The sequence below is a fragment of the Macaca fascicularis genome, chromosome 17 (assembly GCF_037993035.2).
Source record: "Macaca fascicularis isolate 582-1 chromosome 17, T2T-MFA8v1.1".
In the NCBI taxonomy this organism is placed as follows: Eukaryota; Metazoa; Chordata; class Mammalia; order Primates; family Cercopithecidae; genus Macaca; species Macaca fascicularis.
Genome location: NC_088391.1, coordinates 15,808,355 through 15,832,972, shown reverse-complemented (window position 1 = coordinate 15,832,972; position 24,618 = coordinate 15,808,355). Strand labels below are relative to the sequence as shown.

The 24,618-nt window shown below is 39.4% G+C and overlaps 1 protein-coding gene across 1 annotated transcript in view; it reads left to right on the top strand.

The window, feature by feature from the left end:
* Window positions 1-5,226: 5,226 nt before the first annotated feature.
* SOHLH2 (spermatogenesis and oogenesis specific basic helix-loop-helix 2) overlaps window positions 5,227-24,618 on the top strand; it is a 42,951-nt gene continuing 23,559 nt past the window's right edge. Inside the window, exons 1-2 of the mRNA XM_005585636.4 lie at window positions 5,227-5,361; window positions 17,758-17,972. Coding sequence (XP_005585693.2) covers window positions 5,314-5,361; window positions 17,758-17,972 — 263 coding nt within the window. The 5' untranslated portion in view covers window positions 5,227-5,313. The remainder of the gene's footprint in view (window positions 5,362-17,757; window positions 17,973-24,618) is intronic.

Genomic DNA, 24,618 nt, shown 5'->3' with positions numbered 1-24,618 from the left:
AAAAGTGCCGAGCAAAAGTGGGAAAAGCGCTTTTATAAAACCATCAGATCTCATGAGAACTCACTCACTATCATGAGAAAAGCAGCATGGGGGTAACCTCCCCCATGATTCAATTACCTCCCACCAGGTCCCTCCCAGACATGTGGGGATTATGGGAACTACAATTCAAGATGAGATTTGGGTTGGGACATAGCCAATCCATATTAACACATTATTATTAGTTGTTTTCCCGACATCCTTCCTGTGACCTACAGTCTTAGTAAGCACTTGGTCTGCTATGGCATAACAGGGATCCCAGGCTTCCAAACTCCCATATTTGTTTCTGTGCCGCTCACTGCAGACCTGCTAAGTTAATGCCACACATATTAGTATTTTGTTAATGCAGCACCTAAATTCAAGTTATTAATCTCTCTATTATGACTATAAAAAATAACTCTTGAGACTTTAGAGGCTTAACACAAAGGTTTCTTTCTCTCACACATCACAATCCATTCTGGTTTCAGCAGTGAAAAGAAGTAAAAATAAATAACAAAATAGTAATTCTATCTGGGGATAGAGGGGGAAATGTGAATGAGAGACACATATAAGGTATTTTAAAATTATTGATAGTATCTGTTAGACTGAGTGGTAGCTACATACACATCCATATTATTATACTTTAAATAATACATATGTAATATACTCAAGTATGTATGAAATTTTCAAAATAAAAAAATTAAAATTACTTCAGATAACTTTTTTTTTTTTAGACAAGGTCTTACTCTGTTTCCCAGGATTGAGTGCAGTTGCATGATCATAGCTCACTGCAGCCTCAAATTCATGGGCTCAGCCTCTCGGGTGTGTGCCATCACACCTAATTTTTTTTTTTTTGGTAGAAATGACATTTTGCCATGTTGCCCAGGCTAGTCTTGAACTCCTGGCCTCAAGCATTCCTCCTGGCTTGGACTCCCAAAGTGTTTGGATTACAAGTGTGAGCCTCCTACACCAGGCCTCTCAGCTGACTTTTAAACCATATTAGTATACATCGACATATTCACAAGTAAAGTGCGAATGACATTTTTTCTACTCCCCCTTATCCTTCACCTTTACAAACAAGAAACTTCTCTCCTTTAAGGTGGCCTGACATTTTTGTGCTAAAGAAATTCCTCATGACTTCATACAGCCACAGTTGGCTGTCACTATGACTAAAGGAAAATGAGTTCATTTGTAACTTTGTGATCTCCTCAGACCATAGAGCTATAACCAATGACTACCCTGGGGGGATGCACTCAAAATGAATCAACGTGGAATCGCACAGGCCCACTGTGGACTTGGTGTGACACAGCCCCTCCTCCATGGTTATAGTGTTACTTTGGTTTAGCTCTACATTTCCTAGCAAAGACTTGTGGTTAAAATGAAGCAGATTTAGTAGAACTAAATCCTGTTTTAAAAAGTGAATTAATATACTGAATGATGAGAAAACTGTCAAGTCTTATTGCAATCTAATGCAGGGCATCATTAGAAGTTGGTACTATTCTTTGGCCTTTGTTACTGCCTAAGGGCAATGGTTCTTAACTCATTGGGAAAAACATGTATTTATTATCACCTTCTGTATGTATACTAAATACTAGGATATGAAATCTAATAAACAGTCTCTGCCTTACCATGCTGCTAAAATCAAGTCATAATTGTTGAGCAGAGGTGTGAGATGGTGTTAGTCTATTTGAAATGCTATAACAAAATACATACTGGGTGATTTATAAACAGCAGAAATTTATTCTCACAGTTCTGGAGGCTCTGAAGTCCAAGATCGAGGCAGCAGCAGGTTGAATATCTGGGGAGGGCCCACTTCCTGGTTCATAGATGGCATCTTCTCACTGTGTCCTCACGTGGTAGAAGGGGTGAGGGATCTCTTGTGGGCTTCTTTTACAAGGGCACTAATCCAGTTTATGAGGGCTCCTCCCCCATTACCCAATTACCTTCCAAAGATCCCACCTCTTAATACTATTACATGGGGGTTAGATTTCAAATATGAATTTTGGGGGGACATCAATATTAAATCTTTAGCAGATGGAATTAGTACTACTTTGAAAATTTTCCACTGTCTTCTCAGACTAACCACAAAACAAAAGTGTGAATCAGTCTGTTGTGTGGGAGAAACCGAATCAAGCACAAGTGTAACATTCAGGAGTAAGTAGGTGTGCTAAACCTCAGACAACGCAGCTGTCAGAACTGTACTTTCAGGTTAGGAGGACTGAGGGAGAGGCAGAAAGAAGGCATGCACGCAGCAGGGGTGGAAGCCTCTTTGATGCAGGGATAATGGGACAGGAAATGTTTTTCAGGCAGAGTGCAGAATCAAAGAATAAGTGAATTAGCAGCTGACAAGGATCAGAAGATATATTCAGGGCAGTTCGCAAACCAATGAACTGTGCTCACAGTGTTGTGATGGCAAGTGCTATCCTTTAAGGCAGCTTGGGGCTCCTCTAGGCCTCAGGTGACTTATCCTATCAATACTACAATTCCAAAGAAATAAGTTACTCTATCTGCTTGTGCAAATCTTACACTGGGGACTCTTGGGGGGACCTCAGGACACTATTAAGGAATAGAAACTAATCTAGTCACTTGATTTGAAGCTAAGTCTAGAAAGCCAGAATGGGACAAGGTAATGTGGCCCTAATGCCACACTGAGGAATGGGACTTAATTGTAATCAGCAGAGAAACCCTTGTACATTTTTAAATAGGGAAAGGACAGGATTAAAACTGACCTTTTCTTTTCCCCATGCAACCACCAACACAATTTACACCAGTTCCGGCTTTGAAATACTGAGTTTGCCATTTTAGTGTGTGTAATATTTTTTCCTTTCCTCCAAACCTCATCTTTTCCTTTCCACTACACTAGATTCAAGAATGTGAAAGGTGCCAGAGAAATTAAATGGCTTACATTCTGTGTTATAATTTGGAGGGTTTATATTAATAGTAGAGTTTCTCAACCTCAGCACGAATGCCATTTTGGGCCAGATAATTCTCTGTTGTAGAGCACTGTCCTGGGCATTGTAGGATGTTTAGCAGCATCCCTGAACTCTACTGGCAAGAAGCTAGTGCACCACCAGTGATAACAATGAAAAATGTCTTCAGACATTGCCAAATATCACTTGGAGGGCAAAGTCTTCTCTGGGAAGAGACATTGTTTTAGAGTAGATGTCTGTTCATTTACAAAGAAAGATTTTTGTTTGTTTGTTTGTTTTGTGAGACAGGGTCTCCCTCTGTTCCGCAGCCTGGAGAGCAGTGGTGCAATCACAGCTTATTGCAGCCTCAAACTCCCAAGCTCAAGTAATCCTCACACCACAGCCTCTGGAGTAGCTGGGACCACAGGTGTGTGCCACCACACTAGGCTAATTTTTTTTAGTTTTTGTAGAGACTGGGGTGTCCTTATGTCTCTCAGGAACTGGTGACCTCAAGTGATCTCACCTCAGCCTCCCAAAGTGCTGGAATTATTGACATGAGCCACCACTACATCTGGCCTTTTTTTTTTTTCTTTTTAAAGGAGATTGGAAACAAAAATATCTAAGCTAATGCTTAGGAAGCTTGGACTCATATTCTAAATACAAGAGAAGTTTATTATCTTTTTTTTTTTCTTCAACACAGTAGTGATGACTTCTTCTCACATAATGTTAGGGGCATTTTTTACTTAAAAGCAATGAGTCTGTTTCCCTTTCAACATTGTCTTTGTCTATTAGACTTGCTAGTCTAGACCTGTGGAGCAATGGAAATCTGATGCTTGCGCATTGAGCACGAAATGCTCAAAGCTGCCTCAATTCACACCCTACACCAATGCCTGGGCAGGACTTCACCTTTGTCTTATATTGGCGAGCAAACCACTTCCCGCACAGACATTGATCTGGATACTGTCAGTTCCTAATTGGAAAAGCAATAGAAGTGAAATTGATTTAATTTCACTTAATACACTCTATTAAGACGTGTACACTTCCAAAAGTAATGCAGAATCATCCCATCAGAAGTTTATCTGCTCCTTTTCTTCCCATCAGAATTGTAGAGTACCACAGCAGTATTTTTGCATGCCCCCGGTATCTAAATCAGGCCCCCAGGACACAGCACCAGCTGCTCAGGAACCAGTAGACTTTGCCCAGGAACTGCCTGCAGCGATGGTTCCCGTAGAGCTCCCCTGTGTTATATGCTCTAGTGAGATCCAGAGTTTGCACTCATCCACAATAACCACCGCACTTACAGCAATGGAAAAATCATGATACAGTAGTCAAGACTTATCCGCGGAAGGATCCTTCGCGTGTCCTGACGCCCAATAGGTCTCAGTAAAATGTTCAGTGAAGGTTGAGTAGAGGGGTTTACATAGCAGCAGCCACAAGAAAATTTTATCGCCTCATTGTTTCCGTTGACAAAATAGGGACAGTATTTGTTAAATCACAGCACAAAAATGAAGTGTTTCTAATATTTTTAATTTTTTTTTTTCTTTTGAGACGGAATCTCTCTCTGTCGCCCAGGCTGGAGTGCAATGGGCGATCTTAGCTCACTGCAACCTCCGTCTTCCGGGTTCAAGCGATTCTTGTGCCTCAGCCTCCCAGATAGCTGGGATTACAGGCGCCCGTCACCACACCCGGCTAATTTTTGTATTTTTAGTAGAGACGGGTTTTCACCATGTTGGCCAGGCTGGTCTCGAACTCCTGATCTCAAGCGATCCACCCGCCTCGGCCTCCCAAAGTGCTAGGATTACTGGCGTGAGCCACTGCACCCGGCTTAACATTTTAAATTTCTTAGTGGCTTGGAAAGAAAGCACCGTAAAAGTACTCGCCTTCCCTGTCCTCTGTTTATGTTTGTTTAGAAAAGAGCAAAACAAACCCAAGTGTTTGCTAATTCCTAACATTTAAACTGGAAAGACTGCCCATAAGAAAGACTTCTTAAAATGTTTAGACCATCTTGAGGTGACGCCTTGCCTCCCCCCTCCCCAGGCGGCGCAGTGGGAGTGACTACGCGGGGCTTAGTGTCGTGAGAGCTGCCCTGGGAAGGGGACTTGGAGTGCGCAGTCTGCTAATGACGCGGTCTTCTAAGGGCCCCCAGGACAGCTTGAGTAGCCCCCAAGGGCAGGCCCCCGACCCGGGTTCCGCGGGGAACCCTCAGAGCGGCCTGCCTCTCCCCCAGGCGCCAGAACAGGCGACAAGGCCACTTTAAGCGCGCCCGGGGCGTGCTCGCCCTCAGCTGCGGCCAGGAGCCATTAGTGCAGGGGGCGGGCCCGGGACGCAGCGGCTGTGGAGCTCCTCCTGCTGGAAGGCTGCCCCAGGACCCAGCACGTGCGCAGCGGCCATGGCTTCCTCAATTATCTGCCAGGAGCACGGCCAGATCTCGGGCCAGGTAAGAGGCTGAGGAAGGGGAGGCAGCTGCGTTTATAACCTCGCGGGCGGGTCCTGGGCCGGTTGCCCCCGCGGCCCTCAGTGCCCGGCCCGGGGAGCTCTCATTCTCGGGGAACCGCGAGGAGCGGGTAGCAGGAAGGGCCCCTTCCAGGGCGCGAGTCCACTATCCCCGGGCCCTGAGCTGGGGAAGCGCGGACCCGGCTTCTGAGGGTGCCCCCGGGTGCCACCAGGCCCTTTGGGCCTGAGGTCGGGGGACGGGGCTGATTTATCTCAGGAGAGGAGGCCAAGGAAGAAAGAGAACTGAATCGTGTTATAAAGAAAACCCAGTAACAGATGAAATGTTCACAGTGAAACTTAATGGAATCCAAAAAATTCCAGATTGCATCACATCAGTTACTCAATAAATGTGAATTCTCCAACTGAAAAAAAAAAAAAAAAAAATCTTTCCCTTGACGTTTGCCCAACTTAGTTTTCGAGCAGAAGGCCACTTGTAGAGTTAGCTACCTAGAAACACGATTTTGTAGGCACTCTGGGGCTGGCGACTGGACAAAAATGAATGATTTTTATTTTTAATATAAGAAAGTTTAGGCGTGCTGTTTCCCTGCAGTCCGGTCTCGGCACAGCTGGGCATGCTTATTTTCAGTTTGCGCACTGGCGTGGCATCCCAAAGTGTCCTTCGTGGAGCTTCCACCCAAATAGGCAGCTTTGTGTGGAACCAAAGCCGTGGTGGGAAGGGGACCTGCTCTGCACGCATTTACCACCTGCATGGAAATAAAAAAGCCCACTGGCCTCTTTTGAAAGCACCTTAATTTTTCAGCCCCTTTAGCAAAGCACAAAATCACTTCTGTAACTGTTTTCGATAAAAGTGAAAGGTGATTACCCCACTAGGAGGAAAGCATAGACGAAACCTCCCCAGGCCAGAAAGCAAGGCCAGCTGGGGAGAGGGGCTTTCATTTTCCTATTTTCCGCATCTTGATAAATAGGAGAGGGCAACCTTTCGTGCTGAGTGTAGTCTTGTTACCTCTTAGAACACTCTGCAAACTTAATTTCCTCTCCTTAAGAGCAGACTTTCTGAAATGGGATTAGGATCCCTCTGAAGTGGACCCGTTTAACAGGTTTTCTTAATTTTTCAAGATGGAAGAACCTATTTAAACTCTAAGGAAAAATAGTATTTTATGGTGCAGGATTAGGCAAAGCTGCACAAAACGAATTCTGAATGAAATATCTGATTATCTAGTAGAACATAAATAATTGCGGTTTCCTTCCCTTAAGAGAGTGTGAAGCCCCAACTGACCCCTTTGTGTGCCTTTGTGAGAAGAGCCGCTTGCTCAGTTTCTCCAGATAGAGCTGTTTAAATCCCTTGACTCCTGGGGAAACTGAAGGCCCACAATTGCCCCATGAGAGCCTCAGCCCTGCAGCTGCTGCTGATTGTGGGCTGCTCTGCTCCTGGTGATAAGAGTGACATAAATAACAACTCACTAAAATGTAGGAGTGATTTGCTTTAAGCACTTCAGCACCTGCTGTTACTAATTAAGGGTTTAGCCTGCCACAGATTGCAAATGGAAATCCAGTGTCTTAAAAATTGTAGAGACTAGAGTGCCCTGCATGTTACTGTGATCACAGAAATGAAACAGTGGATGAAGTGTCTTGGTGACAATGATGTCGTGTTATTAAAACCGCCCACACTTAAAGGGTATGTACCAAGGTTAATAGGGCTTACCTTGAGTGGTGGAATTACAGTTTTCTTTTTTTGATTTTTTTTAGTATTTCCCAATGAATACATATTACTTTTGTTTACAAAGGTGTAGTAAGCAATTCAAACAGAAAAAGATATTTCATCAAACGAAGCCTAGCATTGGTTCAAATTATTGCTTGCAGGTGAAAATCTTAGATGTACTAAAAGGCAGTTTTCCAAGCAGAATATACTAGAAATGTTTATTCCTTTTTCTTTTTATCAATAGATCTTTTTCATCACCTGTGTTCATATTACATTGTCAACAAGATATTTTTAACTAAATCAACATTCAGATTTATGTTGAGTATAAACTATTCCCTTAATTTGAGTTAACTGGAATTGGGATAGTGGACTTGAGCAGTGTTCTGATTTGTCCATTAACATTCCAAGTGTGCTATGGCCCTGATTTTGTAAGGCAGGGAAAGAAGCATTTGGCAAGAGAGCACATCAGTTCTTTCCGGAGCTGCTTTATGTCATACCCCTCTGTGCCATGGTGCAAGACACTATGCAAAAACTTCAGACTCCTGCACAGAACGGTGGGTTAGCGGTGCTTGTTTCTCCTCATCCCTTTCCAGATCGTCTTCCTAGCTACCCTCAGATTTCTTCCTACTTCCCACTACGCATATTCTGCCCTTCATAACTCTTTCTTGACCTTTTTTTCCCAAAAGGCCGAGAGATTCTGGGGACACTGGGAACTGAGCCTCTGAGGGGTATCATGCAGTCAGAATGTCATGTGCTAGCTAGGGAAAGGCTCAAGCTAGGCAGTTGATTTCTGTTATTCTAAACTTTATGCTCTGCAGGAGGCCCCGCTTCCTGAGCACTGTGATTCAAACAGTGCAGAGCCCAGCATGGACACGTTTTCCCGTCTCCTCTGGTCCCTCCCCTGCTAGGTTGATTTGACATTTTCTGTGTTCTTTGTGCTCAGGTTCGGTATTACTTGCAAAAACATGGCAATAACTACCACCTGCAGGGCACTATACAAACACTTCTCATAACAATCTTGCAACGTAAGTATTTTGATCCTTCAGACGAGGATCGCTTACGTGTCTTATTCAAAGCCACTGGTAAATAGTTGAACTAAGTGACAAGACTCTGGTCTGTCTGCCTCAAATGGCTTTGCTCCCTTCCCACTGCATCAAGCTGTTGAAAAAGGATTAGTAACACCCTTAGTAGAACTGGTCATACTCCATTCTTCCTATATTCCAAGGATTGAACGCCATGCTTTCTTAGCAGAGAAGAGGGCTGTTAGAATGTAAGCCCCATGAGGGCAAGGACCTTGCCTTGTCTTGTTTGTTCACCTTGTGTTCCTAGGACCCAGCCCTGTGTCTGTCCTATAGTAAGGGCTCAATAAATATCTATGGAGAGAATAGACATCAAGCATATTTAAGCAGATACATAAAGTGGCAGGATATTTTAAAAGAAAAAATAAACCTTACTAATATAAAGTTTTACAAACTATATCCCAGGACACCCTAGTTTATATGTGTTATTTTAGTGTAATTGTTAATAATTCATTCTCAAAAGTGCCTCAGTTTGGAAGATCAATTATATGGTCATACACCCTAATTTTACTAGATAGGTTATTTTTGGGCTTTCATATTTGCTTCCATTAATCAGGTTAATTAAAAAACAAAACCATAATTGCTTCTGTTGTGATCACTTGTTAATGAGTGTTTCATTGTTTGGTTTTGGGTTTACAAAGAATATATTTGTATAGAAGAAATCATGTGCTGTAGTGGAGATTCGCAAACAGTCTGCACTCACAGGCATCACAAAGGCTTAGAGTCCCATGCTGCTCCTAAAGTGTGGCTGGAAATGAGAAGTATTTATAAAATGAAAAGGAAACACACTAGTAGAGTCCCAACACTCTCTACTGTAGAAATTCCATATTTCAAAACTCATTTAAAAGTGTTGTGCTGTGTTCTTGGAATATAGAGCATTGAGGGAAGTAGAAGGAAATAAGTTGGTGAAGTAGGTTGGTAGCAGGCTATGAAACACCGTGCTAAGGAGTTTAAATTTGTATCCTGTTTAGTGTAGGGTAGTGCAGGTGAAGGAGATTGGCACGTGATGATTGAGCACACAGGTCAACCTCCCAGTCTACCCCAAACTCCAGAGCAGATGTCTTCAAAATGTGATGATTCCTTTAAGTAAATAGCATGGAAAAAGAAGACAGGTATTCCAAATTAAAAGATCAAGGCGCTATAACAACCAAATGCAATGCATAGTTCTTAATGGGATCTTGGTTTGAACAAAGCAACTTCTCTCTGAATGTTAAAAAAAAAAAAAAAAAAAATCCACAGAAAAATATGACATTTAGAAAGCAGATGGGGTCCAATTGCACCTAAAACAAAAGTAGAAAATCCACAGCTTAAAAGACACAAAAGAGAAGAAATGCAGTGATAAAACAATTTTAGTGATAGTTCAGGCTCCATGTTGACAGAAACAAAGATGAAAGTAGCCCAAAGCATGCTCACCTGGTTTGAATTAGCTGGGTACAGAACACCGGGCCAGGTTGGCCCCCTGGATTTACCCTGTGGACTCTCCCAACTCACTCCTACTAAAGCAGGGGCAATGGTGCCTTTAACTGAAAGATAAAACTCAGGAACTCTTCTCTAAAGAAAATGAACTATACATGGGATGAGGACTCCTGGTATCAGTAATTTCCAGACCTCTGTAACTGAAAGAGGAAAGGAAAGGCAGTTCTTCCTAGGAGGAAAATAAACTAAAATACTTGGTCTTCAGAGTAAAGCCCACCTTGATTTTGACAATTAGCTGGTGCCAAGATCTCTGCTCTTCGGCTGTTGCTTTCGCTCGTCCTGCGCACTCACACCAAACCCATAGTCAGTTGTCCCATTAAAGGAGGCCCGCACTGAGGAACCACCACCCCAACTGCAGGAGAAATTGCCTGTTCACATCCACTTAGTTCTTGATTCATCTTTATGTTTGGAAACCAAGGATTGCCAGACATTAACAGAACTAGACAAATGCACAGATAAAACAATTAAAGAGACAGATTTTTAAGGTGCTATAGACCGAATGTTTGTGCCCTCCACCAAATTCATATGTTGAAATCCTAACTGCTAAGGGGATGGCATTAGCAGATGGGGTCTTTGGGAGGTGATTAGGTCGTGAGGGAGGAGCCCTCGTGAATGGGATTAGTGCCTTATAAAAGAGGCCCAAGAAAGATCCCTTGCTTCTCCACCACATGAGAACACAAATAAATTGCCATCTATGAACCAGAAATTGTGCCATCACCAGACATTTAATCTGCCAGTGCTGTGATCTTGGACTTCCTCAACCTCCAAGCTGAGAAATACATTTCTGTTGTTTATAAGCCACCCAGTTTATAGTCTTTTGTTATAGCAGCTTGAATAAACTAGGACGTAAAGGAATAGGGGGAAAAAAAAAAACTTCTAAAATTTGAATTTGTATCTGTGGAGAGAATATCACATCCTAAAAATACCAGGTAATGAAAAGTTACCAAAAAATCTTAGAAATTAGTAATTTACATTAAATGGATTGAAATTGTAATACCTAGAATAATACTTAGAAGGACTGAAGACTAAGCCAGGGATCTGGAAAATGAGGAAATCTCTGAGAGAGAAGTCGAGGCATGTAGGATCAATTTAAGACATCCAGCATCTCATAGAAGGTTTACGAGGAGAGACAAAGACAATAGAAAGAAGGAAGTAATCAAATAAATAATAGAAGAAAATTTTCAGAGCTAAAGATCCACTGGGTGCCAAGTAGGATGAATAAGGTCTATATTCAAACACAGCCTAGAAATGATCAGAACCCAGAGGAAAAAGAGGAGACAAGCATCTAAAGAAGAACAAAGCAGCTTATTCTTTTCATTAGCAACTTTGGATTCCAGAAGGAAAATTCAGAGACAAAGTGATTTTGACCTTATAAGTATTTGCTGGGCAAAACTTGCACTGAATTGTGAGAACACGGTGAAGATGTTTTCAGACATGCTAGGACTCTGATGCTATCAGACAGTCTTTAAAAGAATTTTCTGAGCCCCCGTACTATAATTCAATAAAATGAATCCAAGAAAGAAGCAAATATGAGATACAAGAGACTGTAAGAATCAAAGAAACAAAAATTAAGTGTAAATGTTAATAAATGTAAATAATAATGATTGGAACTAAAATTCCAGGTAGTCATAGCATGAGAAGTATATGGGGTGGAGGGAACTGTGTTAAGGATGCTGCCATGTTTGCAGAGAGGCTGTAGATTTAGATTAGCTCTACATCTTAATTAAAAATTGCTACATATACTTACTAAAAATTAAGTATTTTTGAAATTTTAGTGGCCAAAGTGGAGTAATTTGAGTAACAAAGTAAATGATAGTATTGGATTATAACCCAAATAATAAAATAAATATCCAAAAGTCCTTACTGATTTAAATAAACAGTTGACTAAATAAATAAATGAGGGAGAAGGAACATATTTTCCTTACATAAGATTTCCAAATCATAAATGTAGATGGAAGGAAATAGAAAAACACCAATTGAATGTCATAGTAATAATTGCTACAGGCAAGATCCACAAATGAAGGGCAGGAACAGAGGGTATAACTTTAAGGAGAAATGGGATATTTGCAAAGCCTTAAACCATCTCCACTAACATATTTATCAATGACTGTGATGGTTTTTAACGTACATCCACAATTGTTTGATATTCCTCCCTCCAAGAGGTGGTACTTTAGTCCCATTCCATTGAGTGTGTCTGGACTTAGTGACTCCCTTCTGAAAACAAGAATGTGGAAAGGATAAACAAGTAACTTAACAGTGGAGAAACCTTACAGACACCATCTTAACCAAGCGACCAAGGTGAACCTCCCTGGCAATCTCTCATTGATATATGACACCATAAGAAGGAGGTACTCGTGTCCATGGTATTCTACCCAAAATTTATAGTCCCAGTCTAATTATGAGAAAATGTCAGGCAAATCCAAGTAGCGGGACATTCTACAAAATACCTGACCAGCACTCCTCAAAAGCCAGTAAAAACTGAGAAACCATTGCATGTTAGAAGAAACTAGAAGATACAAGGACTAAGTACAACCTGTTATCCAGATGGGATCCTGGGACAGAAAAAGGCTATTAGTGGAAAAATTGGTGAAGTTCAAATAAAGTCTGTAGTTTAGCTAATAGTACTATGCTAATATTGGTTTCTTAGGGTTATCTTTCTCATGGTTTAAAAAAAAAACCCTCACAATTTCTTAGTTTGGATAAACATACTGTGATTGTAAGATGTTAATATGTGGGGAAGCTGAGTCAGGTGTTTATGAGAACTCACCATACCCTCTCTCCAACTCTTCTGTAAATCTAAATTCCAGATAAAAAGACAATTAAGCACTTAAGCACAAAAATTAGGGATTTCAGTCCCAAAGCATTATAGGAGCAACAGGATGGAAAAATGAAAATTTGATCAGCCTAAGAGTAGCTATGGGAAAAAAAGAAAAAAATTACAGTAAATAGGAAGCCTGAAATAACAAATGAAAGGGAATAAGGTCATTTCACATTAAATTGTAAATGTTCACAAGTAATTAATATTAGCTAATTCATTACAGTACATTAATGAAGTTAATGTACACTAGTTAATGTCAGTAATGTAATTACTTAAATTCATACATGAAAAACTGAAAGGTCAGATTGTGAAAACCATGTAAATTCAATTAAAAGCGATTTACAAAAGTCGCAGAAAATAAAGATGATAAAGAAAAGTTCAAAATAAGGGGATATAAAGAACGAAGCTGCATATCAGAAAAATAAAATTTGAGGTGAAAAGCATTAAAGGGCAAAGAGGTATATTTTACATAGTAGTATTCTCTATATAGAATCATCTATATATATATATACACTATTTAACAACATACTATATAAACATAGATCACATATATATTGTTAAATATTATAGATGTATCTTTATATAATATCACTATCATGAACCTTTATGTACTTAACCCATAATTATAAATATAACCTATGGTTAGAGAAATTGATGAATTGACAAAAGCATAATTAAGGAGATTTTGGTACTCTTCTTTCATAAACTGAAAGATCAAGTAGACCTAATATAAGCAAAGAAAGAATGAACAGTTTTGCTCTAAAAGATACATAGAACTTTTTGCACAAGAGAAAATAGGCATTGTTTTCAAGTACCCATGGACGATTAACAAAAACTGTTTATTAGGCTATGAAGAAAATGTCAACAAATTTAAAAAAGTAGATGTCATGCAGGACACATTGATTGTTGACAGTGCACTGAAATAAGAAATGAGCAACTAACAAATAGCCAAAAAAATAAAAAACCAAACACACTATCCCCTTGAAAATCATAAACACGTTTATATAGGTGTATTTAATAAAAGTCTTTAGATTAAAATGGAACTATCAACTGAAATTATAAAATAGCAATGAATGAACATGAACTCATTGTATATAAAAATGTGTGGGCTACAACAAAATGCCACTAGGAGGAAAATTTAGACCCTCTACTTTGCTACCTAGTAGCACTTTCCACAATGATGAAAATGTTATGTAATTATACCATCTGATAATCCACACTTACCACATGAGGATGTTGAGCACGTGAAATATGGCTAGTGCAACTGAACTGAATTTCAAACTTTAATTAATTTTAATTAATATAAGTTTAAATAGCCACATGTGGCTACTGTATTGGACCACACAGTTCCATATTCTCAATAAAGCATTACCAGAAAAAGAAAAAATTAAACATTATTAATTTTATATATATATAAAATTAAAACATTAAACATAAATCCATATGAAATGGATTTGTAAAATGTGTATGACCAAAATTCATTTAAGAGAAGGTGGGAAACTTGAATTTACCATTAATCAGTAAGGAACTATAAAATGAAATGTAAGATCCAGCTCTATAAATGTCTTCAGAACCAGGTTTTCTAGACATGTTTTACCTAAACTTAAGATGCAGATAATTTCTGTGTTTTATAAACTATTCAAGACCATAAAACAATATTTTATTCTTCAAGGCTGGCATAACCCTGGTGCCTAAACAAGATAAAGCAATACAATAAAACAAAATTATATCAAGATTCACTTATGAGCACAGATACAAAAATCTAAAGGTGAAGGAATTGAATTCATTACATATTATGAATAGGTTTATCCCAGCAATACCGTGATGGCTTGACATTAGGAAATCTATTAATGTAATTCACTGCCTCTGCCTAACAGATCAAAGAATAAAACATAATATGATCATGTTATACTGAAAAAGCATTTAATAAATATCAACACCCTTTTGTGATATAAAATTCTTAGCTTCCAAATAGAAACTTTTTTAACTGATAAAGGATATTGATCAGAAATCTTCAGTAAGTATCATATTTAGTAGTAAAAACATTTGAAATATTCCCACTAAAGTCAGGAACACGACAGGAACACCTACTATCACTCCTGTTACCCTTGTTTTGGATGTTCTAGCTAATGCTTTAAAGTCAAATAAAAGGCATACATTCTGGAAACAGACAAAAGTGTCATTTTTTGAAGGCGGTAGATTGCCTACCTAGGAAATTGAGAAGAATCAATGGAAATATATTGGAACTGAACAGAGAGTACTATAAAGTGCATTACTCGAAGCAAGTTCCTTATACAGAAGTCAATAGCACTTCTATATGTCAACTGTAATCAATCAAAAATGTAGTGAGTAAGAAAAGAGATCCCCTTCACAGTGACCTCCAAATGTTGAAATATCTGGGAATACGTAAGACATATCTGGGAATACATACTAGGACATATGCAAAATCAATATGAAAGTCCATAAAACTGAAGAACATAATGGAAGACCCAAATTCTCTAAGATATATACTTCCTAAATATGATGACTTAATATAGCAAGCATATTTTCTAATTAACTGTTAAAATAGAGGCAACCATAATTAAAACTTTAACAAGGTTCCTTGACAAACTGATGCCAATTTCTGTTGGAAGAGAAATTGTTGGAAAATATATAATAACCGAATTGAAAAATAACAAGGAGGGAAACATGCTCTATCAAATATCAAAACACATTATAAAGAGCTAGTAATTAAGCAGTATGGTATTAACCAGGAATAGGCAAATAGATCAGTGGATCAGAATGAAGTCCAGAAACACACACACACACACACACCCCTACCTGGCATTGTGAAAACTTCGCTCCTGAAAACACTGAGAGAAGGTTAGTCTGTTCAGTAATCCTGTTGGGTCAATTAGTTCTGCATTTAAAAAAGAAAACTGAAAACAGGTACCTACCTCATATTAATGACCAAATAAACTCCAGCTGGGATAAAAAGCTAAATGCAAAAATAAACCCTTAACAGTATTAGAATACTCTACCAAAGCATTTTTTAACATAAACACAAATGGCTTTGAAAACAAGATAAAATTCACTAAAGCCATAAAGGAAACAGTAGATTTGTTACTAAATATTAAATACTTATTAGTGACAAAAGACCTTATAATCAGAATTAAAGGGCTGGGCACGGTGGCTCATGCCTGTAATCCCAGTACTTTGGGAGGCCAAGGTGGGTGGATCACCTGAGGTCAGGAGTTCGAGACCAGCCTGGCCAATATGGTGAAACATCATCTCTACTAAAAATACACAACTTAGCCAGGCGTGGTGGTGGGCACCTGTAATCCCAGCAACTCAGGAGGCTGAGGCAGGAGAATCGCTTGAACCCGGGAGGCAGAGGTTACAGTGAACCGAGATCGCGCCACTGCACTCCAGCCTGGGCGACAGAGTAAGATTCCTTCTCAAAAAATAAGAAAGAAAAGAATTAAAGGCAGAGTGACAGACTGGAAAAAAAAAGTAGTTGACTAATATCCAGACTTTATATACTCCCACAAAGCAATAAGAAAAATACAAACCACAAATAGGTGAACAAAGGGAGTAAATGGGCATGCTTAATAAATATGTGATAATAAAATGCAAATTGCCACTAAAATGAACAGATACTCTATGCATTCAAAAAATGCCAATAAAAAAGATAAGATTTTTTGCTCACAATATTGACAAAATTTTTTTAAAGGTTAAGAACAATCGGTTTTATTAAGGGTTTGGGGAAATGAGTACTCGTACGTACTGCTTATAGGGATATAAATTTTTGTATCCTTTGGAGTATGCAAAACAAGTGAAAATTTACTTTCTGATTTTCTAGTTTTGATTCTAGGATATATGCTTATTTGCACAAAGATGTATTTATAAAGTGTTCGTCATGGCACCGTAATAACATCAAAACCGAACCCTGGGAGAATGTCTCAATCAATTGTCATCATCGAAAATAAGGAAGACTGGATCACGATGACAGATGAGCACATTCACCCCTGACCCCAACAAATAATAGAAAACATACTCTTATGAGAATAAATCTATAACCACCTGGAAAATGAGAATGTTCCCAGTGAATCAGAATTTTTGAGGAATTGTTGAACTATATTGTTAAATGTAAAAAGCAACTCACTTCAAATAATAGTAACAGCCCATTTATGAAAAGCTACATATGTGTGTATTGTACTTATATGTTTGACACAAAAATTGTCTGGATGGATAGACACCAAACTCTTGACAGCAATTGCTTCCAGAGAAGGGATTGAATTAGGATATGAGAGATGGTAAAGGAAGATTGACTTTTTTATAAAAAGAAGGAAGAAAATTAGGTGAGCAGGTAGAAGTGCCCGAGCTTTGCTTACTTGACTCTTGCCTAGTTTCTTGCACCTCACCTGTTCTTTCCTGCAACCCTCAGGAAACCAGGCTGAAAAGAGAAGGAAGCCCCACGGTGGCCACTTACACCAGCATCCTGCCCTGTGGAGTTGCTTCTTTGCCAAGCTGCCTTTCTCTTTGTACAAGTATTTCCAGCCCCTTCACTCACTCTTTTAGCTTCAACTCTAATCACCTCCCAAATCTGTTTTCTCATACAGATGTTTATGGCCTGGCATTTCCAATTGTCTTCTATTTCCATTAATTTAAGCATCCCCATTCTTTGGCATTTTCAGTGGGTTGCGTTCATTAGCTGTAGAGAATAAAACATAGAGAAATAAAAGGTGAAGAAGGGAATGCTCTTTTTCCTAATTGAATATACTTGAAAATATCTCCAAATGCAAATAGTCTTTTTGGTTCCAATATTGAGGTTTGAATAGCACATACATTCAATTGAAGGGACTATTTCAGTGTTTCTTATGATTTAGGAATTTAAATCTTTCTCTGTTCCCTGAAATGTGTGTTTCACCAAAATAAATCACATGGGAGAGTTACGACTTTGATCCTTTCAGCAATAAATAGATTTTCCAGCAGGAAAGACTTTTGGGAAACTGAGTCATAAGAACTCTATCATTTAATAGGATAAGAGAGAAATTTGCAGAAAAACTGAAGTAAAATAGCATTGGTAGGCAAAATGTTTAAAAACAGCATGACCTTCAGATCTATTCACTACTCTAGTTACTGAAGATGTGAAATTAATAGTTCCTGTCCTTGAGCTGCTTACAGTTGACCATCTAGCCAGTCAGACTAGATATGGAGTCAATCGTTGTGTTATTTGTGAGCTTTATTTATCTTATCCTCTCATACATGACATTTCATTATGCCTAGGTAATAATTACGTGACACCTCTGCTTCCTTCTCTTTCAGGCAAAAATAGACGTCTTATTAGTTGGAGATGTCACTGTGGGCTACCTGGCTGATACTGTACAGAAACTGTTTGCAAACATAGCAGAAGTCACCATCACCATCAGTGACATGAAGGAGGCAGTAGCACTTTTGGATGATTGCACATTCAACATGGTTTTCTTGAAGATGCCTTCTTCACTAAATGCTGAGGAGCTGGAAGCCATCAAGTTAATTAGGTAAACTTCAAAAGCCTTGATGCTGTATCTTTAGAACCATTTTTTTAAAAACTCATTTTTTAAAACATCCTAAAAAGATATATTTCTATTTTACTTTTTAAATTGAGGGGCCAGGGCGTGGCTCATGCCTGTAATCCTGGCACTTTGAGAGGCCGAAGTGGGATGATTGCTTTAACCCAGGAGTTCAAGACCTGCCTGGGCAACATAGTGAGACCTCTGTCTCTACAAAAAAATTTTTAAAAATTAGCCGGGCCTGATGGTGTGCACCTATAGTTCCAGTTACTCGGAGGACTGAGATGGGAGGATTGCTCAGGAGTTTGAGACTGCAATGAGCTATGATCATGTCATGGCACTCTAACCTGGACAGCAGAGTGAGATGCTATTTCTAAAAAAAAAAATGAGGGATATTTTCATGGAGAGATTCTATGTACATGTTGTTTTTATTTCCAGTTTGTGGTATTTTATTATAAGAATTATTTTAACTTGAAAATAGGTATGGATTAGAATGTAAGAATCAATTTGTCATAGAAATTTATTTAGTATGCAACGCTTATGTTATTCCCATACATACTCCTTTTTAATAACTGTATGATTAAAATGGTGCATCTATTCAGGGTTCATTAATTGTAGTGGCAGACACTAAAGGAAGTGAGCACTCTCAGCTCTCTGTCCTGTTAGCTGGGGACTGAGGTGTCTCCTGGGGCCACGGAGCCTTCTGGATTCACTGGGTCCAGAAACCACCCCCTCCAGTGTTCTTGTTTCGTCTTGCAGTTCCATATAAGCTCTGCTTCTTTTCTTTTCTTTTCTTTTCTTTTTTTGTTTGAGATGGAGTCTCACTCTGTTGCCCAGGCTGGAGTACAGTGGCGCCATCTCGGCTCACTGCAACCTCCACTTCCTGGGTTCAAGCAATTCTCCTGCCTCAGCCTCCTGAGTAACTGAGATGACAGGCATGTGCCACCATGCCTGGCTCATTTTTGTATTTTTAGTAGAGATGGGGTTTTACCATGTTGGTTGGGCTGGTCTCAAACTCCTGACCTCATGATCTGCCCACCTCGGCCTCCCAAAGTGCTGGGATTACAGGCGTGAGCCACCACACCTGGTCAAGTTCTGCTTCTTTTTAACCCACTCCAGCTCTAGAAAATTGGAGTCCAGTGGTGGGAGAGTTAGATTCTTCCCTGCCACTTAAGATGTATTTAGATAGGGTTAGATCAGAACAAATTTGTTCTCCTTCCATGAAATACTTAATAGATAAAGTGGAATTGTCAGTTACATTGGAACATATGAGAGCTTGTCAGAATTACAAGACAGGCCTCTTTTTTTGGCTAAACAATTCAGAGACAATATTTTGATCCTTGAATAAAAGGGCAAGCAAATTATGTTAAGGGAAAAGAAAGGTTGAAATGAGAAGCCCAAGCCATCGAGTTACTTATTGGAGAGACAGACAGACAGATACTACTCTTGGGGTTTCTTAGAACAACTGGTCTGCATTTCTTTTGGCTTTCTATGAGGTATATGAACTCTAGTCACACCAGGCAAACTATCTATGTCAAAGTAAATTCCACTTCTAAAACCTGCTGTATACTATCCTCCTTCTGAGAATATGCTTATTTTATTACAAACCTTAAAAAAATAGAGTTTCCCTTGGCTGTGGACTCATCATAATATCTCATTTATATCATATTTAAAATTTTTTTACACAGCTACATGAGGCAGGTGGAGCAGGATTTTATTGTCCCTACTTGACAGATGAGAAAACTGAGCCTGAAGTGACTTGCCTAAGACCACATGGCTCATTTTTACAAAACTCAGACTAGTTTTACAAAACTAGATTAGAACTCTACTCTTCATTTTCTTTCTAGAAGTCTGTCATTAATTGACTTTTGTATTGAAACCACCTCTTTTTCATCTCTGAGGTTCAGTATGTGCCAAGCTGGGTGTACATCAAACATAGATATGGTTTTGAAAGAGCCCTGGACAATTCAATATGGCTGGTCTCTCCATTCCAAGACTAGGACCCTAGCTATGCCTGTCAGAATGGAGTAAAGCTTTGCATTTGCTTCCTGTCAGAGCTGCCTTTTGAACAAGATAAGAATGAATTTCTGTTAAGAACCAGCTTTATGTTTAGTTGCAGATATTAAAACCTAGAAGGTTAGAGGAGAGAATTTCTTGTCTGATACTCACCTCAGCAGCTTTTATTGCCCTGAGTAACATAATTTAAGATTTCTTAGCAGAGAAAAGAAAGTAGATTAAGGTATTAAGTGTATAGCTATGCAAATGGTAGTTCTGTTATTTTGCCTTAAGAGAAATCATTGGTTTGAAAGGAAACAAATAATTTGTGGAATACACCTGGATTTGTATTCCTTGTTTGTCTACTGTTGCACTGTTCCCAACACCCAGTGAAGGTCTTGACTGCCAGCAGGTGTTATCTACCTTGCTGTAGCTCCAGTGAATGTATGGATGAGTGGGAGAAGTGCCGTCCTAGGCAGGCAGTGCCTCCTCGCTTTTTTGCTCCTCTCCGCAAAGGGACAGAGTTGTTTGGTTTTGTGTGTGTGTGTGTGTGTGTGTGTGTGTGTGTGTGTGTGTGTGTATGTGTATGTGTGTAAGCTTTGCTTTCTTGGTGCTGTCCTCAGAGGCTATGAATATCTCTGAAGTTCCTTTTCCTGCCTTCAGAATCGTTATGAGTTTATGATTTGTTGAATTGTTTAAACCCCTGTAGAGGATGTTTCCAATTTTCAACCTATAGTTTTTCTTATGGTAATGAGCCCTGTACACGTACCGCCACATTTGTAAGGAGTTTAAACCTTCATCTATCCTAAAGTACTACATCTTTTGAGTTTGGGCTAATATTTAATGACTAAACCAAAATGAAAAGCCTGGCTCTACTTTTCTTCTGCTGTATTTTAAAGTTTTCTCTTTAGATCTTTGTTGTCCTCTTGTAATATCTCAAAAGCTATGTAGGTCTAGGAAAATGTACATCTACTTACCTTACTCTTGTTTCTCTGGGTGCTTTATGTCTCCTGTCAATGAATGAGAAATTGATGATAGAATGAAAGTGGCCGTATATGTGTTCAGTATTGGAGCACAGGATCACAAATCTATGTATCTGTAAGACATATGGATTTTTATTGAAAATAAGGATGAAGTTTAGCCTGTTAGCTATAATATTATATTTATTTTAGAATAAAATGAAAGCAGCGTCCTTAAAAGATTCTTAAATTTAATCTTACAAAACTGTGTTTTAAGCTTGGTGCTAATCATTCATTGACTTTAATCATTCATAAAATATCAGTACTTAACAGACTCAAGACTTATGGCACATCTCACTTGTAGGTTAACATTCCTAATAGTACTGCCTAATTTGTTTTCATCTCAAGAATGTATTGAAAGAGTGTGTTTTTATTGAGCAGATGAACTCAAACACTACCCAGTGGTAACATATTTTAAGATCATCTTAGGATTCGTATGCTTAGCTCCAGAATTCCAGGGATATTTCACTCTTGGCTTAGATAAGTTCTCAAAATTGAGCCATACTCAAAGGGCAGATACTTGATAATTCAGACACATCCTGATACTTACTTCCAAAGACAGGTACAGAAAGTTTAAATATGTTTTAAACTCGTCAGTATATAGGGAGTTATAGTTTTCTTCTCCATGAAATGGTTCTGCAGTTAAAATTCCATGATTCTCATGAGCTCAGAGCAGTTTAGCAACAAAAAAGGAATGCAGGATGTGGCTCCATCTGCTCCGTCAACAAATCAAGTTTGAATCTGATTTCATTTCTTCCCCGTGTAGCTTTAATTGTCTGACCAGCTAACTGATCACTAAGAAAACCCAATCTTGGGAGCCACAGAGATCTAACAAGTTGTCCTTTTATGTCTCCAAGACATCTTTGACTTGACAATGTAAATCATTAAATCTTACTAGGTAGTTTGCATGACCTACTCCTCTGAATATTCGACAATAAACACAGTAACAGCAAAACACCTAAGTAGCTTTACTAAAACCTTTTTCCTACAAATTGGTGGAGGAATTGAATAGGAACTGAGGACAACTCTAGGTCTTTATAACTTCTAGCACCATGTCACATGGGGAGTGTTGCAGCAGGAACTCTGTGGGAGAGCCGAGTGGGAACAGGGCACACCACCAGAATAAACTATATAGCCAAATTATATAGCCAAAATAAACTATCAGAGCTTAATTAATTAACAGAGAACAATATTTGTTACAAGTCCCATGTAGGTCATACCAGGTTAGTTTGGCTGCATGTACCCCACGGACAGAATAATGGGTAACTGTACTCAAGAAAACCACAACCCAAAGATGATACTGGCTTTTGTCCCTGGAAATCCTTATGGCTCTAAGAGAAGTAAAGGTAGAAATTTCCGCAGGCTTCACAGGGACTTATAACACCTCTTTGGCCCTCTCACATGATAGATTGCAGAGGCCAGGGCTTTCCTGAGACCCTTTGATCAGCAGAGTATACAACTCAGCTCAAAACCCTTGTATATGATCTTTGTTTTTTCAGCTACCAGAGACAGACCCAGGGATGGGGGCAAGACAGCGGGTGGTTACTGTTGCTGACTGAGCTGATGCTGACTCCAGTTCTAGAGGGCACTGCAGGCAGGCATAGGAATGGAACCGAGAATATCAGTATCCAATCTCAAAAGTGAGGTGTAGCCTCCGGAAACATCATGACACTTAAACAGCATAATCGTGAAACATGCGGGAAAATGAATTGTCCCCAAATAAATTGCAAAACAAAAGAGACATTAATTGAGAAGGTCTCAGAGCCTACAATTTGATTTTGGTATAGAGAAGAGGAAGTAGTATCAATTGGTGTGGATAAAAGTGATTTTTATTTTGGTTTGTTTTTGCATTGCTTAGTTTTATTTCCAGGAATATTCATTCACAAAAAAGAGAACATTTTCTGGTTGATCCTAGAAACTAGAAACTCTTTTAGCTTATCGATTTGTAGGGAATGTGAATGAGCAGCTGAGCTTAAGACCAGAGGATTGGATTCTGGGAACTCTTACTGGTTGCAGGAGTCCCTGTACGGCTAGGGGAGTGTGTGTTTGGTAATTGATTCTGTGCTGATAACAAAAGTCCAAGAATCCCGCCTTTGTCTGATGTAAAGCTTGAAATTTGAAAGTCATCAGGGCATATAAATCCATATAGCCATATCTTACATATTTTTGTGTCAGTAAAATCAATTTTCAAATTTTTGAAATATCGGGTTTTCAAAAATGGACATAGGAAGATTTCTAAAAGCAAACAGGCTGTTTTTTAAAAATCATTTAACTGTATTTAACTTAGGATAATTTACTTTTTTGAATCCACTATGCAGTATTTTTTATTTCGACATTTAAACTACCCGATAATTTTCTTTCAGTGGTCCCATCTGCTCAGTCCTTTATTCCCTTTCACCTCTCTTTCCTCATTCTGTTGTCCATACCTCCATTATAATCCACACTTTCTCATCACTTAAAAATATATATATGAGGCTAGACACAGTGGCTCTTGCCTATAATCTCAGTACTTGGGAGGCTGAAGCTGGAAGATTTCTTGAGGCCAGGAGTTTGAGACCAGCCTGGGCAACATAGTGAGAACCCATCTCTACTAAAAATACAAAAAAAAACCAGCCAGGTGTAATGGCACACACCTGTAATCCCAGCTACCTGGGAGGCTGAGGTACAGGATCGCTTGAGCTTGGGACAGTGAGGCTGCAGTGAGCCTTGACCATGCCACCACTGCACTCCCACCTGAGTGACAAAGCAAGACCCTGTCTCAAAAAATAAAATAAAATAAAATAAATCTATCTATTTATCTCTTTCTATCTTTCCCTCTTTCCGTCTTTCTAAAATGCATATATTTAGTTTCATATACATATGAAATGCTGACATACTGGCAGGCATCATTCTGATCCCCGTATTCCCTCTGTGTCACCACGCCACCTACACCGGTGTAGGAAGTGCCTTTCTTACCTCCACATTTGGTTGGCCAGGCAAACTCTATCCTCCCTCCTGCATATGCCTATTTTGATGATAATATTTCTGCCTGAGTTTCTCATTTCCTCATAGAAACCGTATATTCTTCCCTTTCTTCTCTCTCAGCCTAAACTCCCCAGAATTCATAGCACAGAATCAAGTCCGAATAGACCTCAATGGGGTGTCACATTTTCTTACTAATCCTGCTAGTCTGAAGTAATTCATTTAGTAAATACTCTGAAATATTTAACGTTACCAAAGGTTCCCAGGTGTGCCCGCTTTCCTTACCATCAGCCCTTGCCTGGATCACTGGCCTAGGGTCTGTCCAGTCCACCTGTGTCACCCCATCAGCGCATCCCATCATAGGCAGAGTGGCCTTTCTAAAATGCAAGGATAATTGTGTTGGTTGCTGCTGAGCTTCGTAGCTTTCCGTTGCCCATTTTTCCTCAATACCAAACCTTTCCTGTGGTCTAACAGGCGTTCTGCGAGCAGAGCCCAGCCATCCCTCACTCTTTGGTCTCCACTGATGCTTTTCTTTCTCAGATGCCCTGTGCCAGAGCTCTCCTGGACATCTTGTACCTTCTCCAACTCACCTTGTTCTTGACCATCCCAGGGCTCCTGCATATGCCGTGCCTTTTGCCCAGAATGTTCTGTGCTGCCCA